The sequence below is a fragment of the Aquarana catesbeiana genome, linkage group LG10 (genome assembly GCF_042186555.1).
Source record: "Aquarana catesbeiana isolate 2022-GZ linkage group LG10, ASM4218655v1, whole genome shotgun sequence".
Taxonomy (NCBI): Eukaryota; Metazoa; Chordata; class Amphibia; order Anura; family Ranidae; genus Aquarana; species Aquarana catesbeiana.
In genome coordinates this window covers 33,988,361-34,007,218 of record NC_133333.1, presented here as the reverse complement: position 1 = coordinate 34,007,218, position 18,858 = coordinate 33,988,361, and the positions used below count along the sequence as shown (strand labels likewise).

The window sequence follows — 18,858 nt, the reverse complement described above, 5'->3', positions numbered from 1 at the left end:
TATACTGAAACTGGGCTAAAGGAAAATAGTGTCTGTTGGCGATTGCAACCAATCAGATCCCAGCATCCACTTTTAATACTTGTACTGAGAAAATAAGAGCTAAACTCTGATTGGCTGCTGTCAGGTTTTATTTGTGCTGGTGTTTGCAATTCTTCTCTTTGCAGCAGAATGTTGCATTAATTTGATTCATTTTCTAGGAACAGGTTAGAAAAAGATATACACTATATTGCCAAAAGTATTGGGACACCCCTCCAAATCATTGGATTTAGACGTTCCACTCACCTCCATGGTCACAGATGTATGAAATGAAGCACCTAGGCACGAAGACGGCTTCTACAAACATTTGTGAAAGAATGGGTCCCTCTCAGGAGCTCAGTGAATTCAGGCGTGGTACCGTGATAGGTTGCCACCTGTGCAATAAGTCCATACATGAAATTTCCTTGCTACTAAATATTACCTGGCAGGGGCGGACTGACCATTCAGACGCGCGGGCACTGCCCGAGGGCCCCATGCCACTAAGGGGCCCCATCAGGGTTGCCAGCCTCAATAAAACCAGGGACAGTATGTAAAAATCTGTGTTTTTAAAAAAAATCCCAATATTATAGCTGCCCCGCCTCTCCAGTACCTTTTCAGTGTGTGTATGTGTATTCTGTGTGTGTATAATGTGTGTGTATATTGTGTGTCTGTGTGTGTATACTGTATGTGTGTGTGTGTATACTGTGTGGCCCCATAATCTATTTCCTGGGGGCCCCATAATCTCCTATTGCCTGGGGGCCCCATAATCTCCTTTTGCCCGGGGGGCCCCATAATCTTCGCCTATTGCCCGGGGGCCCCATATTCTCCTATTGCCCGGGGGCCCCATGAGTTGTCAGTCCGCCCCTGTTACATGGTCAACTGTTAGTGGTATAATAACAAAGTGGAAGCAACTGGGAACAACAGCAACTCAGCCTCGAAAAATTATAGAGCTGGATCAGCGCATGCTGATGCTCACAGTTCGCGGAAGTCGCCCAACTGACTGCAGAGTCAATAGCTACAGACCTCCAAACTTCGTGTGGCCTTCAGATTAGCACAAAAACAGTGCAAAGGGAGCTTCATGAAATGGGTTTCCATGGGGGAGCAGCTGCATCCAAGCCTTCCATCACCAAGTGCAATGCAAAGCACTGTATGCAATGGTGTAAAGCGCGCCACCACTGAACGCTAGTATAGAGCAGTGGAGAAGGGTTCTCTGGAGTGAAGAAACACGCTTCTCTGTCTGGCAATCCGATGGACCTGTCTGGGTTTGGCGGTTGCCAGGAGAACGGCACTTGCCTGGCTGCATTGAGCCAAGTGTAAAGTTTGGTGGAGGGGGGATATGTTGTGGGATTGTTTTTCAGGGGTTGAAATTGGCCCCTTAGTTCCAGTGAGGGGAACTCTTATAGCGTCAGCATACCAAGACATTTTGGACAATTTCATGCTCCCAACTTTGTGGGAACAGTTTGGGGCCCTTCCTATTCCATGACTGTGCACCATTGCACAAAGCAAGGTCCATTAGGACAAGGATGAGTGAGTTTGGGGTGGAGGAACTTGACTGGCCTGCACAGAGTCCTGACCTCAACCTGATAAACACCTTTGGGATGAATTAGAGACTGCAAGCCAGGCCTTCTCATCCAACATCAGTGCCTGACCTCACAAATGTGCTTCTGGAAGAATGGTCAAACATTCCCATAGACACACTCCTAAACTTGTGGACAGCCTTCCCAGAGGAGTTGAAGCTATTATAGGTGGGCCAACTCAATATTGAACCCTACAGACTAAGACTGGGATGCCATTAAAGTTCATGTGTCTGTAAAGGCAGGCGTCCCAATACTTTTAACAATATAGTGTCATTATAATTGTGACCATTTTTTTGTTCTAATTGCTATTGTCATTGTTTCTTGCAGTGGCCCCTCTGAAGTGTTTACAGTGTGTTGGAACCAGCTCGTCCTGCCGTATGGTTGCAAGAAAATGCCCAACTTACGAGACCACCTGTATCTCCATAGCCTACCAGACGCAAGGTAAAGCTGTGCTTGCACTTAAAGCGATATAAAAGTTTTTTTTCATTTTTAAATAACAAACATGTTATACTTACCTGCTCCATGCAGTGGTTTTGCACAGAGCAGCCCAGATCCTCCTCTTCTTGGGTCCCACGTCAGCGCTCCTGGCTCCTTCCTCCCTGCCGGGAGCACCCAAGCAGGCGTTCTTCCGAGCTCGCGGCTCTGTGTGTCCATTCACACGGAGCCGTGGCTCGGGCCGCCCCCTGCGTCTCATGATTGGCTCACTGGCTGTGATTGACTGCCGCCTCCAAAAGCCAATCAGGAGTGCAGGACCCCAGACAGGCAAGGCTCTCATGCACATCGCTGGATCGAGAGGGGGCTCAGGTAATTGTTAGTTGGGGCTGGGGGTGCTGCTGCACACAGAAGGTTTTTTACCTTCATGTATAGAATGCATGAAGATAAAAAACCTTGTGCCTTTGCAATCACTTTAAAGCGTTTGTTACCCCAGCATTTCATATCTCTGATATGTGCCTGCTGTACCATGTACTGTACTTGTATGATAAAGTACCCTGTATTCTTTGTATTGCTTACTTTGTGTGAAATCCCTGGTGTTCCTGCCAGTCGCTCTGCTTTCCTGTTAAAAACTGACCACACTAAATAGGAGAGCACAGCATGGTCAGTTCTCTAGCTATGCTGGGAGCTCAGTGTACTCTCCTCCAATGATCAGACTTGTCCTGACACACCCTGCTGCACAGCCATTCACTGGGAAACTCAGTGTGCTGCTGTTTCTCCATCCCCCAGCTCTTTTGCAGCTGGGAACAGAGGGAATGTGATCACTTATAAAAAAAAGGGAAAAAAGGTATTTATAATGTTTTTTTTATATCTATACAAAAATGTTTTGCCTTTCATTTCTATTTTAAATGCTGCTTATTCAAGTCTCTGATTCGATAATAAAGGAGCAGTGGGTTCACTTATCAGGTCATCTCTGTGCTCCTTCCTCCAATTGATCACCACTTTTTTTTTTTTTTTTTTTAAATACCGAAAATTTAGCAAAAAAAATTATATTTTCTAATTTCTGTTATAAAACATTTCCAATAAGATCATCATAAAATTAGGCCCAAATGTATTCTGCTACATGTCTTTGATAAAAAAAATCCCAATAAGTGTATATTAATTGTTTTTTGTGTAGTTTTATAGTCAGTGGCAGCCCGTCCATACAGGGCGCAGGGGCACTGACCCCCTTAATCCATGCGTCTGGCCCCTAATCTACATGTGGGGTGCTGGACGCATGGATTCCAATGGGGGGGGGGGGTTTAGAAGCATGTGATTAGAGCTAGAGGCTCTAATAGGCTTTAAAAAAGGGTGGGCTCGGGGCACAGAGCACTGCGCCCGGAGCCCATACAGTTGTGTGACAATAGTGAATTAATATTCACTATTGTCTTCCTGATTCTCCTCCCCGTCAATCAGGAAGCGGGTCCTGAGACACGTCACCCGATTGGTGGAGAGGAGAAACGATCCTATTGGCCGCAGAGGAGGGAGGAGATGCAGGGAAAGCCGCCGTGAAGCACCAGGAGGAGGAGACACAGGGTGAAGCTGCCGCCCGGAGGAAGCGCTGCCCGCGACCTAGATGGGGTAGGTGCGGGGCTGGTGACCGACCGACTGGGGGGGGTGCCTGTGACCCGACCGACCAGGAGGCGGGGGGGGTTTGGTGGCAGGTGGATTGTTTGCCCCCCCCTAAAAAATATACCACCAGCCGCCACTGGTTATAGTGTCTACAAACTATGGGATATAAATTTGAAAATTGATCAGTCCTGATGTACTGATGGCCTATCTCATTTCTCAAAGCCCCAAAAAATGCCAGGACAGTACAAATACCCCCCAAATGACCCCTTTTTTGGAAATTAAACAGTCCAAGGTATTTAGTAAGAGGCATGGTGAGTTTTTTTAAGTTGTAATTTTTGAATTTTTGTGTCACAATTTTTTTTTAAATGAAGACATTTACTAAAATGTTTTTTTTTTTTCACAATTTTTTTTGTAAATACTGTCACCAGTACAGTACAGCCTTATCATATGACTGGTGTGATGGGATGCTGACTGGTGACAGTATTTAAGTAGTTTAGTAGTAGTATTTAGTAGTTAAAAAATAAATAAAAATAAAATAAACTATTTTTTATACAATTTTTTAAACTTTTCTTATGTTTTAACTTTTTGTTTCTTTTTTTAATGATTTTTTTTTTAAATACTTTCATCAGAGTAGTTAAATGTCACCATAGTTACACTGTACTATTCTGGGGAGTGATCAGGGATTTTTAAAATAAAAATTACATTTTGTTTGTTGTTACAATGAAGAATGTTGTAACGGCAAAGTTTTCAGCTGTCATGAATGGGTTAACCTTTCATGACAGCTGTGATCACTAATGGTCTGTGACTGGCTACAGCTAAGCACACGGCACAGGGTGCTGTGATTAGCGCAGGTACCATGTGATAGCTGTAGGCCAATCACAGCATAGGCAATTCAGCTGTTATGAATGAATTCATGAATGATCATGTGATCGCATAGAGAACACATAATCACCAGGCCCTAAGTACTGGGATCCCACATCCGCTGTGTCTCCCCTTAGCTTGAGTATGCAAAATCATGTACATGTATGTGATTTTGCTTGCAGGTGCCAACCTGCCGCAGTATATGTACTGGTGTACTGGCTGGGTAAAGTAAGCAGAAGCTATAAGAGTTGTTCTTTCCCACTTACATGTATTTTGTTCTGTATTATATTGAACTGCATAAGGTTATTATTGTTCTGTAGCTGATATCTAGTGGTGGTTCAGAGCCACTACATTTTGTTTACTCAAAGCGGAGTTCCGCCCAAATTTTTTTTTTAAAAAGTCAGCAGCTACAAATACTGCAGCTGCTGACTTTTATAATATGTACACTTACCTGTCCAGGACGCCCGCGATGTCCTCACCCAAAGCCAATCTGTCTCTCGGCTCTCGGGTGGAGGCGCCGCCATCTTCGGTAAGGGAATCAAGAAGCGAAGCCTCGTGGCTTTACAGCCTGGTTCCCTACTGCGCATGCACGAGTCACGCTGCGTGTCCTCACTAGTCCCTGCTATCTTCTGGGACCTGTGTGTCTCCAGATGACAGCGGGGGGGTTGGCGGAGGAGGGGCCAGACATGGCGTAGATCACCGCGGAGCCTTCGGCGATCTATGCCCGGAAGTGGGAGCAAATACCTGCATTAGACAGATATCTGCTCCCCCCTGAAAGGTGCCAAATGTGACACCGGATGGAGGGGAGGAACACGAAAAGCGGAAGTTCCATTTTTGGGTGGAACGCTGCTTTAAGCAATTTGCTATTTTCCTCTGTCCTTCCCACCTGTTTGATGCTAGTTAGTTCAGTCCTAGCTAAACCCAGCCTGTTTTTTCCATGTTCACTCAGTCAATGTTAGTACTAGGGTTGCACCGATACCACTTTTTTAAGACTGAGTACAAGTACCGATACTTTTTTCAAGTACTCGCCAATACCAATTACTGATACTTTTTTTAATGTCAGTGGCACTAATATGCAGCACTGATGGGCACTGATAGGTGGCACTGATGAGGCGTGGACTGTGTCAGTAGTTTTTTTTTTTTTTTTTTTTTACAATTTTATTTTTTTTACAATATATTTATATATATATATATATATATATATATATATATATATATATATATATATATATAGGACACAGGGGACAGTTGGAGGAGATCGGTGTGGCGGTGGGGGGAGTTACAAGCATCGATCTCCCTTACAGCCATAGGAGGAAGAGGAGGAGAAGCGGCTATCAGAAAAGCTATACAGGGAGATCAGTGCTTGTAACTCCTCCCACCTCTGCATCGATCATCTCTGAGGCTGCCCAGGTTTTGGCTTAAAGTGGATGTAAACCTAATGTCATCCTTTCTAAACTACTGCCATAAGGGGTTATCTATAAGGATATACACACCTCCTGCATGTATCTTTACCTGTCAAATGTCTCCCCTCTGTCTGTTATGAGACCCGAAAAACTGCAGATTCTGTGGGCGGGTCTGTTGTCTGGAGCTCGGTGGGTGGAGTCGTGATGTCAGTAGACTCCCCGCCCACCTCTAAACTCTCCTTGTCAATATGCATTTTCTCCTGTGTATTTCTAACACTGAACTTCTGCTATGATCTCTAACATCCAGTGAAAAGACAGGAAAGCAGGGGCGTTGCTAGGGGGTGGCTTTTGGGGCTATAGCCCCGAATCTGGGGCCAATAGCCCCGAGTCTCTGCAGGGGTCCTCAAAGGGGAGGGGAGGCTCTCTGGGGACCCTTATGTAAGTGGGGGGCTCTCTGGGGACCCTGAAGCAAGGGAGAGGCTCTCTGGGGACCCTGATTTTAAGGCAGAGGCTCTCTAAGGACCCAGATTTAAGGGGGAGGCTCTCTGAGGACCCTAATGTAAGGGGGGCTCTCTGGCAACCCTGATGTAAATGGGGGGCCCTCTGGGTACCCTGATGAAAGGGGGAGGCTCTCTGAGGACTCTGATTTTAGGAGGGGGCTCTCTGGGGACCCTGATGTAAGGGGGGGCTCTCTGGGGACCCTGATGTAAGGGGGACTCTCTGGGGACCCTGATGTAAGGGAGGGCTCTCAGGGGATATATACACACACACGTATATTACTGTATATACATGTGTATGCCCGCCCAAGTGTATGACTGTCTTTACTACGCTGCTATGGGCTCTAGCCCCAGATCTTTTGTAGACCTAGCAACGCCCCTGCCGGAAAGTAATCACATGACTTCAGAATGCCAAATCATGCTGAGGTGTGGAACAGCCAATCCTTGCAGAGCTGCTGAAGAAAGGAGTGGGGGAGGGAATTAAAAAATAATGCATGTGTCTTAGGCTAGTGCACAAGATATGTAAATCACCTGTCACTCACAGCAAGGGGGAGGATTTGACAAAGTTTTCCTCAGTTTGTCAAGATTTTCCTCACTGAACAATACAAGAGGATTGCTCAGAGATGGATTAACTCTGTGTGTCAAGACTGGGCTCAAATGATAGGAAATGTTATTCTCTACAATATGATATAAAAAAAATGTGGGGGTTTACATCCACTTTAAGCATCGGAGCATTTGCATGAGTACAAGTACTCATGCAAATGCTCGGTATCAGCACCGATACCGATACTAGTATCGGTATTGGTGCAACCCTAGTTAGTACCTCCCAGAGACTGGGCTTAGGAAACCCATTAGGGGAGATTTACTAAAACTGGAGAGTGCAAAATCTAGTGCACCTCTGCATAGAAACCAATCAGCTTCCAGGTTTTATTGTCAAAGCTTAATTGAACAAGTGGAAGTTAGAAGCCGATTGGCTACCATGCACAGCTGCAACAGAGTCTGTGTGCTCCAGTTTTAGTAAATCCCCCCCACGGTCTTCTCACAATTCGAATGACTGGAAAAACATCCTCTGTACAAGTAGCTGAAGTTAAGTTGTGTGGGATTCAACTGCATATTGGAGAGTTATGCTGCCTGTGGATGGGGACCATACTGTCTGGACAAACTGTCAGTTTCAAATGCCGCTTTGTACATTGACATACCTCCTTAAACCCAATGGGTTCTACCAAAGCTTAATTGAACAAGCTGAGGTTAGAAGCTGATTGGTTTCTGTGCAGGAGTGAGACTGATTTTGCATTCTCTAGTTTTAGTAAATAAACCCCATTGGGTCTAAGGAGGTATGTCAATGCATAAAGCGGCATTTGAAACAGACAGATATGATGAGATGACATTCCAGGCGCCTCTCACGCCATGATCTTGGCAGCTTTTCACATACCACTTAATATTTCGGTCAGCTGTAAATCTTTCCTGCATTGTATCTGTGATGACTGGGACTCTCCACCCTGTACTTATAGTACGGAGACAACTGGTTGGGTTCTTTGAAGAATGCTGCCTTTGTCTTATGATTATTATATGAAATTCTGAATTTATTGCGTTTTTTGCTCAGTTTATTAAATGCATGCTCAGCATAGTTTTCTGATTGCTCATATATGTAACGCCCTCCTTGTTATGTACACTTACTTTACCTTCTGTACTAGACACTCCATCAACTGGCTAATTATTATGGATGAGCGTACCGAGAAATAGATGAGTTTGCTGGAGTTTCGGCACAACAGCAAGCCTATCAATTCTGGTGAGGTCCATAGGAGGCACATCTATTTTTTTTTTCTGGCCTTTCTCAAAAGCTAATTTCCAAGTTATTATGGAGAAGGTCATGGGTAGCCTGGCACTTCAATGGGGGACATGTACAGATGCAGGGCAACATTGAAAATACACAAATCCTTTAAATAACCTGTTTTAAAAATATCATAGTTGCATAGTTGGTAAGGTTGAATAAAGGCACCAGTCCATTTCCCGTATCCCTGTATACTGTGCTCACTAAGATACATGTCCAAGAGTTTTTTTTAAAAACTATCACTACTTCCCGCTGACTCCACCAATTGTGGAAGTGAATTCCACATCCTTACCACCCTGACAGTGAAGAACCCCCTATGCAGCTTAACCGCTTGCCAACGAGCCGCCGTTGTACTGCGGCAACATGGCTAGGCTGCGCTAAGCGCCGTCATGTTACGTCACTTCTATTTGTGGCCACTAGGAGCGCGCACCCACGGAGCCGATGCGAATGCCCGGCGGTCGCGATTGCTCGTGACACGGCGAGAACCGAGATCTCTGTGTGTAAACTCTCTTCTCCCCATCTCTCAGTGGAGAAGAGACTGATCGTGTGTTCATACAAAGTATGAACAGAAATCTATCTCTTCCCCTAGCTAGTCCCATAACCCCTTCAGTTAGAACACACACTAGGGAACACAGTTAACCCCTTGATCACCCCCTAGTGTTAACCCCTTCCCTGCCAGTGAAGTTTTTACAGTAATCAATGCATTTTTATAGAACTGATCGCTGTATAAATGCCAATGGTCCCAAAAATGTGTCAAAATTGTCCGATGTGTGCTCTATAATGTCGCAGTCACAATAAAGATCACAGATCGCCGCCATTACAAGTAAAAAAAAAAAATAATAATAAAAATGCTATAAATCTATCCCCTATTTTGTAGACGCTATAACTTTTGCGCAAACCAATCAATATACGCTTATTGCGATTTTTATTACCCAAAATATGTAGAAGAATACATATTGGCCTAAACTGAGAAAAAAATAGCTTTTTTAAAAAAAAAATGGGGATCAAATACCACCAGAGGCAATCAAATACCACCAAAAGAAAGCTCTATTTGTGGGGAAAAAAAGGACATCAATTTTGTTTGGGTACAGCGTCGCACGACTGCGCAATTGTCAGTTAAATCGCCGCAGTGCCGAATCGCAAAAAATGCTCTGGTCATTCAGCAGCCAAATCTTCTGGGGCTGAAGTGATTAAGGTTAAACCACTTCTCCTTTCAGTTTCATTGAGTGACCCTGTGTCCTCTTACACTCCCTGAGATAGAATAGTTTGTTCCGTATGCCAGAATCACCATTGAGGTACTTGTATATCACTATCATATCTCCTCTCAAGTGTCTCTTCTCCAGAGAGAATACGTTTAGTGCTTGTAGTCGTTTCTGTTACTGAGGTCCTCCAGTCCCTTTAATTAACTTTTTGCCCATGAGGTTTGAGTAAGCGCTGACTTTAGAGCGAAACGCGTTACCTTTTATGTTCCTGTCATGCCTGTGATGTGATTTTAATGCTTCAATAAAGATACCACAAGTGCAGCAATATTCCGTACTTTTGCATGTTACTGAACTTTGTTGCCCTTCTTTGGACTGTCCCAGCTCATGCCTCCTGAGGATTGGTGATCAGAACTGGACGGAATACTCCAGATGTGGCTAAACTAGAGTTTTATAAAGTGTCAGGATTATCGTTTTATCCCTGGAATAAATTTGCTTTTTTATGCATACTAATATTCTGCTAGTTTTGCTTGCTACAGCTTGGCATTGCACATCCCATTGCTGAGTTTGTGATCTACTAGGACCCCCAGATCTTTCTCCATCCTGGATTCCTCCAGAGGTTTTCCCTCTAGTGAGTAACTTGTATTTGCATTTTTAGCCCCCAAGTGCAATACTTTTCATTTGTCAACATAAATATCAGGTGCCAAAGTGCTGGAGGCCAATGGAGAGAGGGCTTCCCTTGCAGCTCAGTTCCAGACTCCCCTGGAGGTGAGATAGAAGGAGTCAGGCCCAAAGTAGCACAGGTCACCTGCAGAGTTGCTTGCAGAAAAGGCTCAAGAACATGGCTGATGTGCTGCGAGGCTGCTGCAGGAAGGTGGTGCCTGTGAGAGGTAACCAGGGTCACTGAGACAGAGGGTAGTCCGTACAAGCCAAGGTTTGGTAACAGGTGCACAGCAGAGAAGACAAGGTCAGGTGGGAGCCGAGGTAAAGACATGTAGCAGGCCAAGGAGATCCGTTAAACAACCCAAGGTCAAGGTCAGGAGGCAGGCAGGAGACGGGTCTGGAACAAGGTCGGTAATCAAGAATCACAGGAAACAGGAAACACAGGACCGTAGGTAACAGCTGAGGGTCAAACAGCACTTCAGTAAAGGGCTGACTTCCTTATAAAGGCCCATGTTATGTGCTGGCGGAGGTGCTGGGTCCTAGAGCCCTTCTCCTGCCCTGACAGATGCTGGGTCTTTGAGTCCTCCTGCTATTGGCACCCTGACAATAAAACCTCATTTGCCATGTACTGTAGTTTGCTCACCCCACTTATTTTATTGAGGTCCTCTTATAAAGTTTATATATCTTGCTGTGAAGTTATTTCCTTACTTAGCTTTTTGTGTCATCAGCAAACACTGAGATTGAGCTATTTATACCAACTTCTATATCATTTATGAAAAAATTTAACAGAATTGGTCCCAGGACAGAGCCTTGGGGGACCCCACGTACCACTCTAGACCACTCTGAGTATTCACTATTTATTACGACTCTCTGGACGCACCAACAGACCTCAGTTTGTGAATTATGCATCTGTGGAGGACTGTATCAAATGTTTTGCAAAATCCAGATACACCACATTGGGCAGCTCACTTCCTCAGAGAATGTTAATAGATTGGTTTGGAAAAAATGATCTTTCATTAACCCATTCTGATTACTACTAATGATACTATTTTGATCAGAAAATTATTGGATATAGTCCCTTATCATCCCCTTTAATAGTTTACATACTATCGATGTTAGACTGACCGGTCTGTAGTTCCCAGGTATATAATTTTCAGCTTGAAGATTAGTTAAACCCCCAAACAGTAAATATTTTGTAAAAGCAGACACCCTGTAGACTAAAATGTAATATATTATCAAATTTTTTTGTAAAGTATAAAAGAAGTGGCTGCGCCAAGTAAATAGATATTCAACATGTCAAGCTTTAAATTTTCCAGCACCTGTAAAATGATGATAAACTTCTGTGCCCTATATTTTCCATGGGCAACACTTTAAAAGCATAAGAAATAAAAGTGGTGCTTAACACTAACAATTAGTAAACCAAAAAAGTACAGAAAAAAGTTTAAAAAAAAAGTACCAAAAATAAACGTAGTGTTTTAATATTAATATTTAGTATTCGTATTTGAAATGTGCAAAAGTCCACAGGTCCATATATCATATACAGAGGCTTGAAAAAGTATTCCTACCCCCCATTTTGTCATGTTACAACAAAATATGTAAATGTATTTTATTGGGATTTTATACGATAGACCAACACAAAGTGGCACATAATTGTGAAGTGGAAGGAAAATGATAAATAATTTTCAAATTTTTTACAAATAAATATCTGAAATGTGTGACGTGCATTTGTATTCAAACCCCCTAAGTCAATACTTTGTAGAGCAACCTTTCGCTGCAATTACAGCTGCAAGTCTTTTTGGAGATGTCTCTACCAGCTTTGCACATCTAGAGTGCAATTTTTGCCCTTTCTTCTTTGCAAAATAGCTTAAGCTCTGTCAGATTGGATGGAGAGTGTCTGTGAAGAGCAATTTTCAAGTTTTGCCACAGATTCTCAATTGGATTTAGGTCTGGACTTTAACTGGGCCTATTCTAACACATGAATGTGATTTGATCTAAACCATTCCATTGTAGCTCTGGCTGTATGTTTAGGGTCGTTGTCCTGCTAGAAGGTGAACCTCCACCCCAGTCTCAAGTCTTTTGAAGGCTTGAACAGGTTTTCTTCTAAGATTGCCCTGTATTTGGCTTCATCCATCTTCCCATCAACTCTGACCAACTTCCCTGTCCCTGATGAAGAAAAGCATCTCCACAACATGATGCTGCCACCACCATATCTCACGGTGGGGATAGTGTGTTCAAGGTAATGTACAGTGTTAGTTTTCCGCCACACATAGCGTTTTCCTTTTAGGCCAAAAAGTTCAAATTTGGTCTCATCTGACCACAGCACCTTCTTCCACGTGTTTACTGTCATCCCCCCCCACATGGAAACTGCAAACTGACCTTTTATGGCTTTCTTTCAACAATGGCTTTCTTCTTGCCACTCTTACATAAAGGCCAGATTTGTGGAGTGTACAACTAATAGTTGTCCTGTGGACAGATTCTCCCACCTGAGCTGTGGATCTCTGCAGTTCCTCCAGAGTTACCATGGGCCTCTTGGCTGCTTCTCTGTATAATGCTCTCCTTGTCCTGCCTGTCAGTTTAGGTGGACGGCCATGTCTTGGTAGGTTTGCAGTTGTTCCATCAGTGGTGGCACGTCTCTCCAGGCCACCCCCTATATGGTAATGGATAGATTCATGCTGTGCATGAATCTATCTATGGCCGCCGTGGCCACCCACAATTCATGTGTCTGGCCCCTTTCGTGGGCACCGGGCGCATGAATTATAGCGGCAGGGGATTTTTTTAAGCACCTGATTAGAGCCAGAGGCTCTAATAGGCTTCAAAATCGGGTGGGCTCGAGTCGCAGAGCATGCAACCGGAGCCCACCCAGGTGTGTTACAATAGCAAATAAATATTCACTGTTGAAACACTGATCCTCAATCCGACCAATCAGAAGCGGGTGTGAGACCCGTTTTCTGATTTGCCGAAAAGAGAAGACTCCCGATTGGCCGCCAAGGAGGAGGGGGGAAACGGAAGCCGCCGCCGTGGAGAGCAGGGGAAGGGAAGCTGCTGGTGATGGAGAACGGGAGGCCGCTGCTGCTGAGCAGGGGGAAGCCGCCGGTGATGGGGTAAACGCTACTGACTGACCGGGGGGGGAATGGGAGGCATAATGTTTGCCGCCCCCCAAAGAAAAAATTCCACCAGCCACCACTGTGTGCCATGCTCTTTCCATTTTCAGATGATGGATTGAACAGAGCTCAGTGAGATGTTCAAAGCTTGGGATTTTTTTTTATAACCTAACCCTGCTTTAAACTTCTCCACAACTTTATCCCTGACCTGTCTGGTGTGTTCCTTGGTCTTCATGATGCGGTTTGTTCACTAAGGTTCTCTAACAAACCTCTGAGGGCTTCACAGAACAGCTGTAGTTATTCTGAGATTAAATTACACACAGGTGGACTCTATTTACTAATTAGGTGACTTCTGAAGCCAATTGGTTCCACTAGATTTTAGTTAGGGGTATCAGAGTAAAGGGGGCTGAATACAAATGCACGCCACACTTTTCAGATATTTATTTGTAAAAAATGTTGAAAACCATTTATCATTTTCCTTCCACTTCACAATTATGTGCCACTTTGTGTCGGTCTATTACATAAAATACCAATAAAATACATTTATGTTTTTGGTTGTAACGTGACAAAATGTGGAAAATGTCAAGGGGTATGAATACTTTTTCAAGGCACTGTACAACTGTGTGTCCCCGCACCAATGAATCCTATTATAGTGTGGTCAGGTTCTTCTTTCCTCCACACCAACCATGCAAAGGTGACCACCTAGCGCTGAAAAATGCTCACTCACCAGATATAAATGACCTGTTTGTTACAAGGTCATAAAGTGCTTTTGGGTTTAAGCTGTAATCTTTCCTCCTGCAGCCCAGATGTCCGGTCTCCCAGGGAAAAGTTTTAAGAGCCACAGTTACCTTTCTCCCATGCCAATCAGGAAATGCACATGTATCAGAAAAAAAGCACATAGTGTAATATTTTTTTATAAAGAAATTAAAAAGATCACAAATTCAATGTTTCCACTCACATTTAAAGTGCCGATGTAGCACCAACATAGACAGCCTTGGGTAGTAAAGAATGGGAACGCCGCCGCTCTGCTCTCACCAGAGCTGGAGTGCATTCCAATTACAGATGTGATGTCACTAGAAACATGGAAGAGGCGGTCGAAGACTCTGCCTCAACGTGTTTCGTCATACAGGCGTCTTCAGGAAGCTCCTGAGCTTGTGATGATTTTACTTTCTTAATTAGGGAGGGAGGCATCCTGTCCGATCATGTAGCTAGGCTTACAAGGCAGGTAGCAACATGGGCCAAATTATTACATATACTACATAAGTACTTTGCTCCCTGTTGAGACAGAACACTGTAATAAAAAAAGATGTAGCACCCTCTACTTAGGTAGGTGCTAGAGTTGAGATTTTTGGTCAGTACAGGTAAATTTGGGCAGTTTGTTTGTTGTGATCTGTGGCTGGGAGTGGTTTAGTGTAGGCTGGTGACTCACAGCTAGCTTAATCTTTTGGTCACCTCCCTCTGTTCTAGAGGCTTCTAGAGGAAGGTGTGGAAGAAAGGTGGAGCTGTCTGGGGTGTTCTGAGGAGACCTGACCAATCCCCAATCTGGATTGGCAGGGGGCAGGCCTCCTTAAATACCCAGGGTCAGCCCAGCTGGGGAGGGGTTGTTCGGGTGGAAGAATTGGAGATAGAGTATTAGGTTGTCGGGCCTTTGAGGAAGCCCCCCAGTCTGGGGGGGTAACCTTGGGCCAGGGGCTTGGAGCTGAACAGGAACCCCTCACAACCCAAGGGGTGTCCTGAACAGGAGCAGGAGAGAACAGCTGGGAATACTGCCGGGCAAGTCTCCAGGAGGGATTCATCAGGTGTCGGTGAGTGGCAGGCACAGTCGGGAGAGCTGGGAGAAGCATGCCGGATAGGACTGGGAATGTGCAGTCGGAGATGGATGCAGAGCCAGCGGGAGAGACTGTGATGTTAATGGCAGTGAAGTCGGGACGCTGCAGCCAGGAGGGCTGTCAGGGTCTGCAAGGGGCTGACCGGAATCAGCATATCTCCCAACTGTCCCTGATTTTGAGGGACTGTTCCTGATTTGGAAAAATGTCCCGTCCCTCTTTCCTCCTCATTTGTCCCTCATTTTGGTCTGATCTATATACAGTAATTGTATATAAAAATGCTTTATCTGTCAAAAAGTGTTTCCCTAATAATTTTTCTTGTATAATTGTCTTTTAAGGGGGCATGGCAGGGGTGTGTGCCCTATGCCTACATACTTTAGCTAATAGGTGTCCCTCCCTACCTTCTGAAAAAGTTGGGAGGTAAGGCATCAGTAGTCCACCAAAGAGGGCAGCCAACACTAGAACTTTCTTTTGCTACACTATAGAGGCCCACGGTGCCTGCCTTGTAGGAACTTTGCTTAGGCCAGATTGAAATCCGAGTTAGGCCTACCCATGTGCTAGCTGTGCCTGAAAAACTGTGTTGGAGGGAGAAGGAGCGATCTACCCTGCAAGAATCTTTTTTCTGGGCATCCCATGAATTCCTTGACCCCATCCAAGTTCTAATCCCTCAATAAAATACAAAAAAAAAAAGCTGATGGACTGATTAATTGTCTTGGAGTGACTGGAAGTGAATGCCAGGCTAGGCAGGGTGACAGGTGGGTCACATCACTCAGCAGCCCTTTCGGGGGTACTGCTACAGAAAAATAAGACTTTTTCTTTAATGCATTTAATCCAATGCCTGAATGTTAATGTATTAAAAAAAAAAGTTCAGTGTATACTTTTGCAATTTTCTATATTTACATGGCATCAGCATTTGTGATTCTCTTACCTCAATGTTGACTATAAACAGTAGCAATGATTGATTGCCAGAACCCATGGAGTTTATTTATTAAAGGCAAATCCACTGTGCAATAAAGTGCAATACAAGCGCACTCGGAAGTGCAGTCGCTGTAGATCTGAAGGTAAGATCAGAAATGAGGGAAAGCTATGCTGGTTTCTATTGTCCAATCACGTGCAAGCAAAAATGCTGTTTTTTTTTTTTCCTTGCATGTCCCCCTCAGATCTACAGCGACTTCACTTCTAGTGCACAGTGGATTTGCCTTTAGTAAATCAACCCCCATGTGTTGTGTACCTGGTAGAGGCCATGCCAATGAGAGGGCTGTCCCTTATACCTCCTGTCCTGTTTGCCCCCCTAAGATTGATGACAGGGTATAACAGGACACAGAGAGGTACAAGCTCCTGTAGTAAGACCTGGCCAGCAAAAGACCTGGATCTTGCGGTGAAGTAGATGCTGGAGAACAGGAGCTCCTGTCAAATGTCGTCACAGTGCTTTGCAGAACTAGGAGGCAGGAACATGATCAGTAACAAGAGTAGCAAGACAGGGGGCACCATCCGAGTCTAGCACTTTATTAAAACATTGGAAGTTGAAAACAATATGCACTCACTTGGTGAACATAGTGTATGGACACATCAATGGTAATGCTTGATGTCTGCAGAGTTTGTCAGGGAAGCTTGCTGACACAGCAGAAGATCCTGGAAACTTGCTGTAGAATGCGCAGAGTTTGGCAGGAAAGTGTAACCAGGCAATGCAGAGGTTGCAGGAAGCCGCTGGGTCTGTTAGACGCTGTGGACTAAAAGTCTGGAAGTGATGTGACTTCGGAGAGTTACTGGATCGGGACAGCTTCACATTAGTGGGTGTGGCTACGCGTTTCAGGGCATTTTAGATGGGCAGAAGTTGGCAGGTGGGCAGCAGAAGTACAGATTCAGAACATGAGAGTGTAAACAGGAGCCAGGCCGAGGTCAGTATCACAGAAGCATAAGATGAGCCAAGGCAATAAGCAAGACGCAGAGTCAAGAAACAAGCTAAAGATTGGGTACCTGAGGGATCAAGTTCAGGCATAGCCAGAAGGCAAATCGGCTATAACAAAAGAACAAGCAGGGTCTGGTCACAGGTCACAGGTACTGATAACCACTCAGCAATGATCTTGAGCATTGTAGTACTTTAAATAGGCCACTGGGCACCAGTAATCCGTTCAAAGTGCATGCACACATGCATGACAGTGAGCACAAGCACGCTCCTGCTCACGTCCCTTAGCGTAAATGAGCTGATGCACGCACGGCCTTAATTCTGTGCGCAGGTCTGCAGGCTGCTACATGCGGATGTGCAGTTCCTTTAGGCAGGAACATGACCACTGGTTTCCTGACACCATGGGGTTGATTTTCTAAAACTGGAGAGTGCAAAATCTGGTGAAGCTGTACATGGTAGCCAATCAGCTTCTAACTTCAGCTTGCTGAATTCAGCTTTGCCAAAAAAGCCTGGAAGCTGATTGGTTTCTATGCAGAGCTGCACCAGATTTTGCACTCTCCAGTTTTAGTAAATCAATCCCCACATGACAGACTCAGAAGCAATGTTTTATTCATGGCAAGAAAGAGGTTTTACTCCAAATAATGATATGAAGGTATAGTTATGTGGACATGTGCCTTGACGAATCATAGGAAGTGTCAGTTTAATTGATGGACTCATTTGAACAAAATGATGTTTGATTCACAATATGTTGTCCTCCTCATCCTCAGATAGCAGCAATACAGTCATGAAAGGGTGCTCTACGACACAGTTGTGCAACCAATCCTCCATCATTGATACAGGAACGACATCAATCTACATGACAGCAAGCTGCTGTGAGACTGACTACTGCAACCTCAACCGGTTCTCAGGTACTGGAGGCACCAAAGTGTGCCTTTGTTAATTGTTTTGAATGTAAATTTTAAAATCCCTGCAACTTAGGCCCCTTTCACACTGGGGCGGTGGGGGCGTCGGCGGTACAACAGCGCTATTTTTAGCACTGCTGTACCGTCGTTCTTGCAGCGGTATTCGGCCGCTAGCGGTGCAGTTTTAACCCCCGCTGGCGGCCGAAAAAGGGTTAAAATCCCTCGTACAGCGCGGCTATAGCCGCGGTATTGCCGTGGTATAGCCGCGCTGTCCCATTGATTTCAATGGGCAGGAGCGGTGAAGGAGCGGTGAATACACCGCTCCTTCACCGCTCCAAAAAAGCGGTTTGCAGGACTTTTTTCACCGTCCTGCCTGCGCACCGCTTCAGTGTGAAAGCCCTCAGGCTTTTACACTGAACAAACAGCGGAGGCTGTTTAGGGGCGGTTTGCAGGCGGTATTTTTAGCGCAATACCGCCTGCAAACCGCCCCAGTGTGAAAGGGGTCTTACAGTTCCTGTGTCCCTCTGATTCTGGTTTCACTCTATGCCTAAGGGTTCCCCAATTTCAGGGCTACATTTTGCACCTGAAGCTTATCCTAACCAACCCAAGCCTTTCTCAACCTTTTTACTCCAATGGAACCCTTAAAATAATTTTTTAGAGCTCAGGTAACCCCATGCTAAAATCGATTCAATGGGGGCTAGTGGGAAGAATTCCCGCCTTAAAGACAGGTAAAAAGATTATTGGGTTCATGCAGCTGGCTTTCTTCTTTTTTTATTCCGCAATGGTGCACAAAAACAAAAACCCATAAGTGAACAAAAAATGCATGTAAAACACACACAAAAAAGTGCACCTAAGGGTGCGCCTTTGTCCACCCCCGAAGGGGTAGGACCTTACCCTGAACCCCCGGAGCGCAAGGTTCCTGATAGCAACAAGGTTCAAACATGGTCCACCTGGCCAAAAGGTCTGGCAGACCCCTCTCCTCATTGTCAGCCAAAGCTGACCAATGAATACTAGGTGAGGGGGCTCCCCTGAAG

The 18,858-nt window shown here is 44.9% G+C and overlaps 1 protein-coding gene across 1 annotated transcript in view; it reads left to right on the top strand.

The window, feature by feature from the left end:
• The window catches only part of LOC141110564 (urokinase plasminogen activator surface receptor-like), a 69,504-nt gene that overhangs the window by 31,475 nt on the left and 19,171 nt on the right, over positions 1–18,858 (top strand). The window contains exons 2-3 of the mRNA XM_073601966.1: positions 1,920–2,033; positions 17,690–17,830. Of these exons, the coding sequence (XP_073458067.1) occupies positions 1,920–2,033; positions 17,690–17,830 (255 nt within the window). The remainder of the gene's footprint in view (positions 1–1,919; positions 2,034–17,689; positions 17,831–18,858) is intronic.